Genomic DNA, 14,288 nt, shown 5'->3' on the forward strand with positions numbered 1-14,288 from the left:
GTACACACACCCGCGCACACACACACACACACACACACACACAAAACTGACACAGACATGCAGACGGAAGTACAGATGAAGACATGAACAGACTCTGCAGCAGTATAATACTCGGTTGTACACACTCTCAGGTAAGCACACATAGATGAATGGATAGTGTGCAGTATGTACACACACGCACAGAGTGTGTGTGTGTGTGTGTGTGTGTAGTGTGTGTTAAATCTTTGTGGCTCATGTTAACAGCCTCTGTAGCTAGTCTATTGAATTTTCACACAGGAGCAGAGCAGCACTCACTACAGCATTCCTCAGAAAGGGTGCTCCCACCTCTCACACACACACACACACACACACACACACACACACACACACACACACAGTGAATACACAGCCTCTTGTATCTCATCTCATCAAGCTACTGGGGAACATCTCCGCTGTCAGATGAAAATATCTAATTATTGAGGAATTGAGGACGACGCCGGCTCGTTTTCCCCACTGACCGAGACGTTACTGTTCAACTATACTTTTCTAGTTTTCAATGAGATTCATAGGCTGCAGTGCCGCGCATAAAGAGCATGTGAATCTTTAATTTGAGTAAAATGGAAAAACCTAAGAAGTGGAGGTTTTCGGGGTAACGGCGTCACTCTGAAATGTGTGTGTCTCTCTCCCCAGCAGGGACTTTACTGAATTATTAAATTGCTGCTTAGGCTTTGTGGTTAAATGAAGCTATGCAAACAAGGAACTGTATTAAAAACACTCTAGCAGTAAGTGAATGCACTGTTTGACAAAACTGTTTAAATGTCCTCTGTGAAACTCGTTTATAGAGTAAAACAATATCAAATTGCTGTCTGCAGCACTTTTTGGTTGTTTCTAGGGCTTCTTAACTACTTAATCAACGACTTAATACTGCAGTTTGTGGACTGCTCCTAATCAGTGTGGGAACTGTGGAGCCATTAGCCAAATGCTGGAGAGTTTCTCTTCTCTAAAGCTTGAGGGCTGTGAGATCTGTCAAGTGGGTTCCCAAAGAAGCAAAAGGCAAGATAAATGAGGAGCGGGGAATTACTCCTGCTGGAAAAAGAACTGTTTATTCACGATAACCATCGAAAAAGACAGCAAAGTAACAGCAAACGTGCCTCCCTTCATGAATGGTGTAGCCCCTCATCGTGACCAAATATTACCAAATGTAAACCTTGTTTTGACCTGTAACTGCGGCGTCCGCCTCAGTCTGCGTAATGTGAGAAGAGAGAACAAGAAGAGATGTATGATTCACACGGCTTTTGTCAAAATCCAATTATTGGTATCTGAGATACTTCACATGATACATGTCAAAATGAACGATGCAGCTCCCCCCACGGGCCGGTCAGTGTATTACTGAAAATGATCAAACGAATAGGTAAACTGCATCAATCCCCACCGCTTTAATCAAAATATGACCGACACAAACAGAGAACGGGACACAAAAAACCCTCTTCTTTGTCACTGTGGTCTACATGGCCACAGTGAGATTTTTTCTACTATTTAGAAAATAGTATTAAACACAAAACTTAAATAAATCCCCACACACCTCTTTCTGATTTTACAATATTGTCTTTAAGTGTTCCATACATCATGCTCTATGTGTCTCATAATCGCTTTCAGACTAGAACTAAATCAACTGGAAGAATCAACCTTAAAAACCCAATATGGCGGTGCACAGGTATCTCACCTGGTGGAGCATGTGCCCGTGTGCTAAGGCGGTGTCCTTACCGCAGTGGAAGCTCCATCTCCCCCTTTCCACTCTGCACTGTTCTGTCTGATGAAGCCTTAAAAAACAGTATGTGTAACATGTCTAACCACAGACTGTTAACCACACTCCCCAGAACACTGCCGTGGACACATGAGTGTAGGTCCAGCCTTGGTCTGTAAGCTTGTATTCATGTGTAGTCATACACTGTACGCTTTGCATTAGAGAGCAGCTAAACACCCCCAATGTTACCTGTCACCTTACACAGTGACGTACAGGTGTACTCCAGGGTGTGTCAGGACACCACAGCATGCCGTATGGGTGTAGCGACAGGTGTAGCAGAGCACCACACCACCTGTCCAGGACACTGGGTGTGGTCAGAGATGAAAAATAAAACTTTCGGTCGGGGGGGGGTGGGAGCAGTGAAACCCTGCTTTTCTGCCTGTTGTTAAATTACTTTTTAAACCCTCAGCAAGAAACTACTTTAGGTATTACAGTATTTCAATGTCTTTCACCTCCATGTGATGATGACTGATTCTCATCGACATGGTGGCTGCGCAAAAGATAATAGTGTGCAAGTATTATTTCAGTTGGCCTTCTGGGGGCATTAAAGTGGTGTAACAGTGCATGTATTCTTCTCAAAGCACTTCGTACAAGGCGTTCGGTTCAATATGTGACTTCCGTGGTTCAGTAGCTCTGTGGCCCAAACAGTTACTGTCAAACCAGTCTATTTATGAAATGATCAAGAAAGTGCTGACAGGTCAGTTAAAGTGAAACAAACATGTCATTTACGACAGCATTCACTCAACGTGTGAATGACCGGAACGGGACAGGAAGAGACGAGAAGGCGACTCCTTCTGTCCACGGCGTTCAGGCAGCCTCTCACATTCACAGCACAGCATCAACGAATGTACACGAGTGCTTATTGCTGTGGATGTGCGACCACATTCAGTCATAGAGAAAGCAGGATTAAGCATACGGTTGAAGCGTTCGAGCCCTGCTATAATGTGCCTTCACATGTGTATTTTAATCATGCAGAGGCTGCACTCAGGTCAGTCTTACAATGGAACATTACAAACAAATGGCAAAAATGTTACTTTTTTTTCCCCTGCTGTAGCCAAAATGTCCTAGCCTGTGAATTTCATGCACTGCTACAACCATCATAATGAATTCCACCTGCAGCTACGTTCATGTTTGCCCTTGTTCACTTATCAACCACCAGTTCTGACAGTATAGTCTGAAGCCCTGCACACCCGCGGTACGCCCAGACAGGTGATTTCACTCATTTTGCTTGATGACACCTCTCCTCAGGACGGCGCTGGCACGTGCAGACTGGGTTTGATTGACACTTTGCTGCACCTGTTTGGGTGGAACACTTTACACCTCTAACATTCATCTTTTGGCACCAAGTGAAATATGACTGTAGCACCACGGATCACAAAATGTCAAGTACCAGGATAGGTTTAGACAACATTTAACATTTGAGAACATGATTTTCTTTATTTGCTGAATTAGAAAAATAGCATACATTTCTCAAAGTAAGGCCTGGTTTAAGTATCTTAAACAGATCAAATCAGTATCCGTCATTAATTCTGGAGTTCTTATAAGCCTACTAGTTCGACCTTACAGACGGGCTGGAAATACAGTATGACTGACGACTTATCCACCCTGCCTTAATTCTATAAAGAGAAGAAAAAAATCATCTAAGCTATATAAATATGCTTAAATCTAGCAAACAATTTGCACAACCCATGCAATCTCCAGCAGAGATAAACAGGACTGCGGCATCAAACAGGCTGCAGTGGTGGAAAACCTGAACAGAAACATCTGTGAAAAGCTGTTCTGTGTTCAATGAATGAGTGAGATTAACTTTCACACAGGATACACAGCTCGGTGCTGTTTTTCTGCAGGGTAGCACAGAAGAATCTTCCATGTTTTGGTAAATAAGTTCTTTGATCAACTTATCGTGGTGTGCCAACTGGGGTTAAAAATAAAACCACAGCTTTTCTCAGAGGGTTTCACGCAGCACTTTGATCTTACATTTGACGAGCACAACATTTCTGGATTTATTCAATCAGAACTCGGCGAGACGATTGGTTCTGGCCAAGACGAAATGTTAAAAATACTGAAATTGTAATAGCAGCGAGTTAGAAATGTTTTCCTTTCTCTGGCCAGAATGTGAACATCTTGCTTGTAGTGCTTTTCAAAAGACTTGCTGCATCTCACACAGACTTTTGGTTTTTTTTACACGTTGCCAAATTACTTGTATCAAGCCGTTTTTTTTTTCCAAAACCTTCTCAAGTTGTAGAGAAGATTAGACTCAGAAAACTGAGCTTGTAGCAAAAACATAATGAACTTTTCTTGATTAATCATAAAGCAGCATGAAGAATCCATTTTGGACGGTTACATAAAGCGAACAGATCCAAGAGGAAGAAGTTGAACCAACTCTGAATGAGACATTTTGTGTGTCTCCTGCGCACACGACAGACCAGGCTACCGCTCCAGCTCTTCAGTCTGTTTTGCTTCCACATAATGTCACGCTTTTTACATCATTTTCACTCTGTACAGTCACACACACACACACACACACACCAATTACTGCAGGCGCGCAATAATAGACAGTGTATTTGTACATACAAAGACACACACTCCCATGAGCACAACCCAGACAAAGACACACACACTCTGGTGCAGGCTGGCACTCGTCTTTGCCCGTCTCGCGCCTTCGCTCCACCAACACAATACTGTCACATTTTGGCATGTCACATGGGCTCGGAGACAGACAAGGCTGTATTATCAACAACTGGCTGGAGCTCAGGTCCTGTGTGTGTGTGTGTGTGTGCGTGTGTGCGAGCTGTAGTTCAGTGATCAGACTGGTGTGTGTGTGTGTGTGAGAAGTATTGTGAGAGTTAAGGTTAAGGCTGAGCCGTCAGAGGCAGACAAGCCCCCTCAAGTCTCCCTCCTCTGTCTAACAAACACTCAGCCTCTCGCCTTGGGAGGTGAGAAGTCGCTAATTGGCAGAGGGTGAAACACACACACGCGTGCACGCTCGCAGTACACACACACACACACAGTAAAACAAGAGACATACAGAAACACAAACAGACAGATGGACACAGACGTCTGGCTCTGAGAAGCAGTTGTACAGTGAGCTGTGTGAAGCAGACACACAGCTCAACCTGGTAGACGAGAGCACATTACCGAAGCTAATAATAAACACAGTCTTCGCGCTGACTTTCTCCTCAACTTTCTCACTTAGTTATTATTTCATGACTTGATGGGTTTTATTCACTTTTGTATACAGTACATTAATAGACTCAACCTTTGGCGTTTAGCTTGCACACAGGCCTTGAAAAAGAGAAGGCTCGCCCTCTGCGTGGTCTTCGCTTCGAATAAAGGTTGAATCAAAGAAGAGACTGCAGTCCGTGAGGTGGCCATGAAATTTGCTCTATTGATAGAGTAAGATGTATACATGGAAAGCATTAGAGGACTGTGTCTTCTATTTACCAGTGTCTACATCTAGTAGACATTTAATATTCAAGTTGTTTTGCACTGTTGTGATGTCATGGATAAGACGTCCCCAGGGTGCTCACAAAATTGGAAAGTCTGAACACCTAAAGTTCCAGGTCAGCGTGAGTCAACTCCATCTGCTGAGGAAGACCATGAGATAAGGTCCAAAAAACTGTTGAAATAGTTGGCTTTCTGTACAAACGTCACACACGGTAGATTGCATTGAACATAAATCTGTTTATTTCATGTGATTTTTGCATATATTTACCATACAAAGCACTTTTACTCATATCATAGTATTGATTTCAATCATATTTAATCCAAACCTACTAGCCAGATGAGACAATAACGTCCGTAAAGCAAGCAATCTGACAACCAATCAAACCTCTGCTGACATCTGTGAAGATAAACCATAGCTCAACTTCTTGCTAATATTAAAGGTGGCCCGTGGAGGATTTTTTTTTTTTTCTGATATACTTAGATTTGCTGTTACCAAATCATATTGTGTGGATCTTTGACACCTCGCAAACACGATACACCTCCCACCTTGACACCACCCAAAACGTTTCCAAAGCTTTTTTGAATATTTTAAATGGGGACCCACTCATGAAAACATTGCTCTATGGCACTATTAGTGGTCAGCAGCTCCACGCGGTACCTTTAAGAATAGAACATCCATACAGAAGAAGTTATGGTCTCAATAGCTAATTTCAACAATTCTAATATGCCTTTTATAGTGGCGTTACAGTAACTGAGCAAGTCACAGAACATGGCATGGAACTGTGTTTGTTCAGCGATTCAGATGCCTAAAAAACACTGTAAACACATTTTTCCATCAGTTTAATACTATGATTAACGCTATATTTGAAAACAGTTTTGGTTATTTCACATGAAATATTCCTGAAGTGGCCTGAAACAAATATTTTTTCGTCAGAGGCTGAAAACTACAACATGAAACCACTTTGTCTGCAGCTTTAAATAACCAGTCATAAACTGAAGAATGATGGCACAGAAGACTGTCCACTAATATTTATAGTCTCTGAATGGCAGTTAACAGAGCGTGATGTCATCACCTTAAATGTCAGTGGCTGATAAAAACCTGTCAGCAACTTGTTGACCGTGTGTCACACCAACTGACTCAATCAGACATATCTGAGAACTGTCTCAGTCTGAAAGGACTTGCGTATGAATGCACTTGACTTCAGCATAATGAAAAAATCACAAACTTCCTCTGTTCCATTATAACAAAATAAAGATTAGATTTTTCTATAATGACATCTGAAGCTGAGGTGACTTTTAAATGTTTGCTGTCATGCTGTCCAAAAAGACAAGACAGCGAGTAGACTGTCCTGCCTGTCCAAACACCACCACGAATAATGTGCATAAAAAGGTCAACAAATAGATGACTGGACTCACTTAATGGAGTTAAAGTATTATGGGATAATACTGGTCTTTGATTTAAGTCTTAAACAGTAGGACACCCTGACATGTTGGCGATATTTAGCTGTCTCCATAGTTCTACATGTACACACATCATCATCATCATCATCATTATCCACAGGTGTCCTTTTACTGAACCCAACTTAACAAGCTTGCAGCAGCCAACAGAGGAAACAGGTAAGAGAAAAAGATGCAACAGCAGCAGCATCTACTGCCACAGGCAATGGCTCTGACATAAGCATCCAAACTCCACAAAGCACTGGATGAAGTGTTAAGTATGTGCATGGGAGAAAGAGTGTGTAAATGAGCCGGAAAAAGGGGGAAAGATGCAACAGACAGCTTGAGAGAGAGAGAGTTAGTGTGTGTGTGGGGGGGGGGGGGGGGGGGGGTCACAGGCAGGTAAACAGACAGGTGAGAGACAGAGAGAAGGCAGAGCAGACAGAAATGAAGAACAATGATTCAAAACTTGGAGAACTCTTTGTCATCTATTGGTCCCTGACTGAAACCTTCATGATCAGCAGAGGCAGGGTAGGCAGGGAGGGGGCTTATGCACAGCCAACCAGGCAAGAAAGGAACAAGACACACCCTCCACATGTACTTCAATTCTCTCTACCAGACCCTCACAGAAAAAAAAAACACTTCATGCAGCTCACACAGAGAACCAGAGAACAGAGCTCAGTAATTAAATTCATGTAAACCCGATCAGTGGGCTGGAATACAGCGGACAGAGACCAGCGCTGACTGTGCAGCGTCACACAGAAATCCACGTCAGTTTGAGACTTTGGATCATGGGTCTGCAAGCTGGCATCACTAAGTTGTAGTGGATGCTAAATCAAATCTAACTTGAGAGTGATTAATCTACAACAGAAGGAGAATTAAATAAAACACAGGCCAACAGGTCTGTTGTAGTAAAACGTTTCCGATGTTGGAATGATTTACAAATCACAGATTAACATAATTTTGCCCACAACCATATGAAGTGTCGGGGGTTACTTCTCAAGCAGGGCATCCATATGGATGATGTGCACACTCACAGGAACGCTCATCATCATTTTAATCTTCAGGAGGATGATGGAGGGGATCTCCCTCCATGTCTTCTTAAAACATGGACAGGAAGGAAGATGTGTAGTGTGGGAGTTGAGGGGGGTTATGGCATCCCCAAAGTAAGTATCACTTTGTATGTGAGCATGGTGAGAGGGTGTGTGTGTGTGGATGCATGGTGATGTTTCACAGTCCCACTGTGGTCCTCACCCCACCCTACAGTGTTTAACACCACACACAGTTCTGTACCAACTCATGCCAGATGAGACTGCTTGGTGACACCACCTCATCATATTCACCTCCTGCCTCATCTGCATAAAAAGTTGGTATCCCCTGGCCTAAAACATGAGTGACAGCTCAGACTATCAGATTTCTGATCTAGCTTCCCAGCTAGCTTGTTCATCAAATCAAACAGGGCAAGACAGCTAACGACACACCATGCAGACAGAAACAAATTCATCTGTGTGTCTTTACTCAGGGTAATAAATGCCATAATTAACACGGAGGTCACGGTCAGTGGGAGAGGCAGCGTTCCCCTACAGGGACAGAGACATAGCGGGCTGCTGGTGTGGCCCCGGCGGGTGGATGGGAGCCAGTGCTAGCCTGCTCGCTGCTAACTTAGCCGCGTTAGCTTAGCTCTGCTGTCTGGCGCAGCTTGGAAAGCAGCTCCAACTCTAAACAGCAACTTCCACCGTCTGGCCCAAAGTCAGACCCCACACCGGACAGCCTGACTAGCGTTTAGCCACACCAGCTAGCATAACCACAACATTCCTCTAGCCGCCTACGACTACAACATTATGCATTAAAAAACACACCAGTGAACAGAAATAACTAAGGAAATGTCGCAGGCTTCCTACCTGTAAATGCAGTCGCTAGCGTGCTAAGTCGCCGTGTCTGCTTGTCTAAAGTCTGTGATGTTGTGTTGCTAGACGTCAAGTCCAACTGCACTACAGTGGTTTCCAGTCTGGGAAGCAAAATAAAGCCCAGCTGCCCCACTGTACAGGACATGCTGCTGACAGCCGGGCTCATGGTGAAGCTTTGACGACACCTGCAGGCTCCACTCCATACAGCAGCCAGCCGGCCTCAAGTGTCACATCCAGGGCTCCATCCAGCAGTGCTGCTCAGTAACTTCACTAAAGGAGGTGAACTTTATTTCTATAGGACAAACAAGACTAAATATAAAAAGAAACAACTTTGAGTAAAGATTATAAAAATGGCTGTCTGTACAAATATTTTTAAAAACCTTTTTTTTAGGTGTGATACTGAGGAGTTTGTTCCCCAGTGCTGGAGCCAGAACAGCATGACCCCCATTGTCTAAAGCCTGGACTGTGGAAGTCTGAACGTCAGATCTGAGGCTCTCTGTGCAGAATAAGGACTGAAAAGATCTGAAATGTGAAGCAAGATTTTAATCTGAAAGGAATAGGGTGGAACAAACTGAACACAATGCGCACCTGCTGTGCCAGCCAAACTGTGTTCGTGCTTTGACGCTGGACAGACTTCACAAGAGACAGCACAGGTGGGTTCTTATTGTTCGTTTATTACTGCAAGCAACTGTATGCTGCATGGGTTCATGCATGCCATCAGAATTGTCTTTAATGACGCTTTGATTGCACTGTGTACGCGGGACACTGGTGCCAGAGAGAACTCTTCTCATCAGACCACCCTGTATAAAGTAAGATTCAATGGATGAAAAAAGACCAATAGAAACACATCATTAGCTGTTGGTGGACACTCACTGTCCCCAAAATAGTTGTGCTTAATGATAAAAATCAAAAATAATCAGAGTGAGGTAAATAAAAGCATTGGTTGTCACATAAGCATACCATATTTCCTTTTTCAAATGATTAAAGAGAGCCAATATATTTATCGCAAAACTTTATTTAAAATGTGTACATACAACAATATATTACATTATGTACTATTTAAAGCATGTGCAAACTGTAGACCAAAATCAGTCAGGATAGCTGTCACGGCATGTTGAGAGCAGCCTGTTACAATGTGAACCCTTCATATTAAAGCTCGCTCTGCAAGCAGGAAAGTGATGCTCAACACTGCTCTTTTTCATGCTGTCTCAATATGTAGCATCTAGCAGCTTAACTACTCATCTTGATGAAGTTTACATACATCTCTCCATGCCATTCCAGTTCCAAAACTGATTATGGATGTGAATCCAATACCCCCAAGCAATTTTGGCCATTTGCCCCAGAGCCAAAAGAGGAAATGGGAAGCTAATTTTCTGTGACTGGAACAGTGATTAACACTGTTTTGCCATGGTAACCATACTAAGCAGGCCTGGCAAGCTGCCGAACAAAAACCCCACCAGAGGAAACTCTTTTAGCATGTAATAACAATCATTAACCATCCTAATGCTGCTGCGAGCTGCCCTGATCATGACTAAATTAAGTACATCTGGACTGTTTGGAACGAGTCTTGGAGGTTGCTGGGAAATCAACACATGGTGCTGACGAAGGTTGCTGTTCAGGTGGGCTCTGCATGATGACGAGCCATTGTCATAGAAACCACACCAGTACAGAAAATTAGGAACATTTCACGAAATACAGACAGACCTACATTTGAAAATCAGTTTTTTAAAGTGACTTGTTAAAAAAAACAAACAGAAGCCTTAAAGGTCCACTGTGTAGAATTTAGTGTCATCAAGCGGAATACCTGTCGTCCAAGCGTGCAGGAGAACATATGGTGGCTGCTAAAAACACCAAAGGCCCTTTCTAGAGGCAGTGTTTGTTTGTCTGTTCTGGGCTACTGTAGAGACATGGCAGTCCAACATGGTGGACTCTGTGAAAGAGGACCCGCTCCCTTTGTGGATATAAAGAGCTCATTCTAAAGTAATGAAAACACAATGATTCTCATTTTCAAGTGATTATATACTAATGAAAAGATAATTAGGAATACCGTAGTCCATTTCTGCTAACAGATCACCCTAAATCCTACACACTGGACCTTTAAATTACCTGCAGTCTTAATACAGTCACACGTTAATGACAGAAATTATTTCGTAAGGTTTAAGACCCAAAAAAAAAAAAAAAAAAAAAAATGCCCAGGCCCCTTTTTCAGATTTTTATGATTTTGCTTTGGGGAGAAAAAAATCTCTACAGCCATGTAAGCAAACAAGAGACAAAGACATTCCTCTGTGACCAACTCAAAGTAATCCCCAACATATCCCAACTGGCACTGCCTAATAGGGGCCATGGCAACAGCAATGCTGCATTGTAACATGACTCAGGGATAAGCCAAATCCAGAGTCAAGTGACAAAAATCATTAACTCTTTGAAATGCTAGAATGGGGCAAACTAATTGTGAGCCAGTCAGACCAAATCATTCAACTTCAGGCACAAACAGGCACAATCATTTCTCATGGGCCAGCTGAGGACACCTGTGCCACATCCAGAGGCAGACAGGGCTGTTGGCAGTAGAGTCTCAGTCATCTCCAGTTAATCAGCTACAGTCTACATCTCCAAATACAATAAGAGGAAGGCTTTAAGTCCGTGGCTTTAAGTCCACGGTTGCTTTTATTTGATTCTTAGCAGTTTTCAGTTTTTCCTTTTCCTCTCTGTTACTCTTATCTGTCCCATGATGAATAGTACAGGGAAGAGCATCCACCCAAAGCCAGCCAGCCAGCATGAAGAGGTGGCGTAGGATGGTAGATGGTGAATTCAAGGCAATGCCTCACCGGTCAGCTGAATAACAAGACTTCCACTTGTTTCTGACTGGATGAGCAGCAAGCCAGCGTGTCTGCCTGCAGTACTGGGCTTGAACTGGACGGGTAGCTTCAGATAGTGCTGTGATCTAATGTGGGGGAAGAAGGACGGCAGTTAATGGATAGTTCATAAATAAATAAACAATTGTTTCAATATATTGAAAGCATGAATAAATACATACATACATACAATTTCATGTATGTTTACAGAAAAATAAAATCACGTGTTTAGGATCACATAATATGAACCATGGCACACTGGCAAAAATAATAACCTTAAAACACTGTAGTCACAAAGGAAAACTATACTCTATGGACATATGTATGGACGTGGTGGAAATGAGAGTACATGATAAGAGCCACAACATGCTGGAGCCATTACAAGGTTGGGCTGTCAAAAAGTATGCTCAATTACTAAAAATCCATAAGAGGGCAAACCAATACAACAAGAGATACTACTTTATATTATTTCAACATAAACATGACTTCTAAAAGATCTAAGTACCTAGACAAGACAAAATAAACACATAATGTCCTGTACAATGCTGCTGAAGTATTCCAGCATGACCTATATTTCATTTTCAATCAATGAAAGTGATGTTGTGTGCGCTATTTTTCCAACTAGTGCCTGTCCACGTGTCCTGGAAGATTTCAATGTCCCGGGCAAATGGAGGAAGTTCTGGTCAAGTATTGTCTGTGTTTATAGACATTATTTTCCCGTTTTTGGATCTAAAGTGACTAATGACTAATTTTTCAAAGTGGTCCAGTGCTGCAGACGGTAGCCACAAATCATGCTGCAATGTACACCCTCTGTGTGTTTGCACACTGTCAATGTACGTCCACTAAAAGTGTTTGTTTTTGCCACAGACAGACTCAGATTGATAATTTAAGCATCTGACAACATTACAGAAAAGATCCCTACAGAGATAATCCTTTTTGTTAAAGAGTAAGATCCATTTTGTTTAATCAGAAACAGCTGTTACATCACTGTCACCAAAGCCACCAGACTCCATTCACAGAAACAGTCATTTTATCTTAATGCAGTGGTGCTGCTTTTTTTTCTTAACCAACAATCAAATGTTGATTTTCACAATTAATGTCTGCATTTCTTAACATTTCTATTATATAATTGATTTTAGAATATTTGTTGACAGCCCTACCACAAGGCCACCACAAATCCACACACAGCAGGGCTCACAACACATCTACTCCTCAGGCAGGTTCACATTGCAGTAACACATACAATGTTGGAGATAAAAATACAACAGACAATGCTTTGTGTGCTGTGGAAGTCAATACAATTCCATTTGTATTTTTATTTCCACAGCACTCTTGCATTGTTTTCCCTTTTGAACAGTACAAAACACATGTTCCCATTCTGAACACAGTCCCACGTCAGCACAGCACAGCACAGCACAGCACAGCACAGCACAGAACAGCTGGTACCTGTGGCCTGGCAATCCCTCCCTAAGGCCTTAGTCAGGCAAAATGAGGCCTCAGATGTGCACCGTATATGGTAACATCATCTTCCAGGTCCCAACATCTCACAGCACCTCCCATAGCATTTGCAGTGGTAAAATGACATTAGACAGACTATATGTTACATCACCATTCCTGACTAAACCTTAATGCCTAACTACTTAAAGATGCTTCTGCATAGATTTCTATTATAGTACACCAAAAACCCTAGAATGGAAGTACAATAACACATAAACACTAACAGGGTTAGGCACTTATTGCCCCACCCTGGTCCTATCAAAAGTGGAGAAAGGAGAGTTTCTTTCCAGGATAATGACCATTGGACTCACCTCAGGGAATATTTGGAATGCCTGATGTGGAAGGGCTCCCTAGGGTTTACAAATTTCAGCTGCAAGTCAATTAGAGAAGCCACACATCAAATCAAATCCATGCAAATGACAATTGTTAGGGGTTGTTATTACATTTATCAATCAGTACAAATAAATGAAGTCAGTCATGCGATTTCTAGTAGCATTATGAAACAACAGTAAACACAAGATAAGCTACCATCTACACTCTTACCGATGACAAGGTCTCACCTACAGGAGCAACTAAAACTAAAGAGTAATTTTAAAGCAATCTTTTATAGGTTTCCTTGCTTTTACTCTGATCTGTTCTGGAATAGATTGTGATGTATATTTGTATTCTGTATTTCAGTTTCTGCTGCAGTAAGCAAGAAAAAAAAAAATCCTTCCCATGTCTTCATGAAAATAAGGCATGCCTCACCTCATGCGTGTCGGACGAGTTGTTGCGGATGTTGACCTTCAGAGTGCTGGACTCACCCACCCGTGTGGCTGGGAAGGTGTAGAGGTCCTGTGGAGAATACACACCCCTCCGCACAGCCTCCTCCTGGCTGAGAATTACAAATTGTGCCACTTTTAACGGGAAGCAAAACACAATCACTGCCTGAAGATGAGACACCTACTCTAAAAACCTACAGCCCATTAAACTCAGTCAGTGAATTCCTGAGTCTCGTGGAAAAATGTTAATTTCAAATCGAGAAAATTTTGAAAATCCCAACATAAATGACTTTGCTGTAGAGAACCAAATGCTGGAAACGACGTGCAATGACACCTCCGGCTGGACGGTCGGTGATGTAAATCCTTAGGTCACCAGGGCACCTACACTGTTATTCTGATATCTCTTCCACTGGCCATAGAGATCCTGGTGAGGATCATGCGCAGTTTCAGTCTTAGCTAAGCAGGTCTCACCTGGTTTTGCCTGCTGAGGCATCAGCTCTCTTCCTGGTCTTGACTGTGGCCTCTGTCTTCACCAGAGAGCAGTCTCCTTCCTGTGGTCCTTCTACTGGTCCAGACTTCAAACCCTTTGGACACAGACAGCACG

The 14,288-nt window shown here is 42.6% G+C and overlaps 2 protein-coding genes across 3 annotated transcripts in view; both read right to left on the reverse strand.

Moving 5' to 3' along the window:
* LOC143324388 (low-density lipoprotein receptor class A domain-containing protein 4-like) overlaps positions 1–8,684 on the reverse strand; it is a 209,841-nt gene extending 201,157 nt beyond the window's left edge. The window contains exon 1 of the mRNA XM_076736783.1: positions 8,569–8,684. The gene's annotated coding sequence lies outside the window, so the exon portion shown is untranslated. The remainder of the gene's footprint in view (positions 1–8,568) is intronic.
* Positions 8,685–9,571: 887 nt separating this feature from the next.
* Positions 9,572–14,288, reverse strand: part of cep192 (centrosomal protein 192) — a 35,699-nt gene continuing 30,982 nt past the window's right edge. For both annotated transcript variants that reach the window (XM_076737042.1, XM_076737041.1), the window contains exons 49-52: positions 14,156–14,268; positions 13,671–13,797; positions 13,235–13,293; positions 9,572–11,515 (exon numbers count right to left, since the gene is read on the reverse strand). In XM_076737042.1, the coding sequence (XP_076593157.1) occupies positions 11,383–11,515; positions 13,235–13,293; positions 13,671–13,797; positions 14,156–14,268 (432 nt within the window). In that variant the 3' untranslated portion in view covers positions 9,572–11,382. The remainder of the gene's footprint in view (positions 11,516–13,234; positions 13,294–13,670; positions 13,798–14,155; positions 14,269–14,288) is intronic.

Source organism: Chaetodon auriga, chromosome 8 (assembly GCF_051107435.1).
Source record: "Chaetodon auriga isolate fChaAug3 chromosome 8, fChaAug3.hap1, whole genome shotgun sequence".
Lineage (NCBI taxonomy): Eukaryota > Metazoa > Chordata > Actinopteri > Chaetodontiformes > Chaetodontidae > Chaetodon > Chaetodon auriga.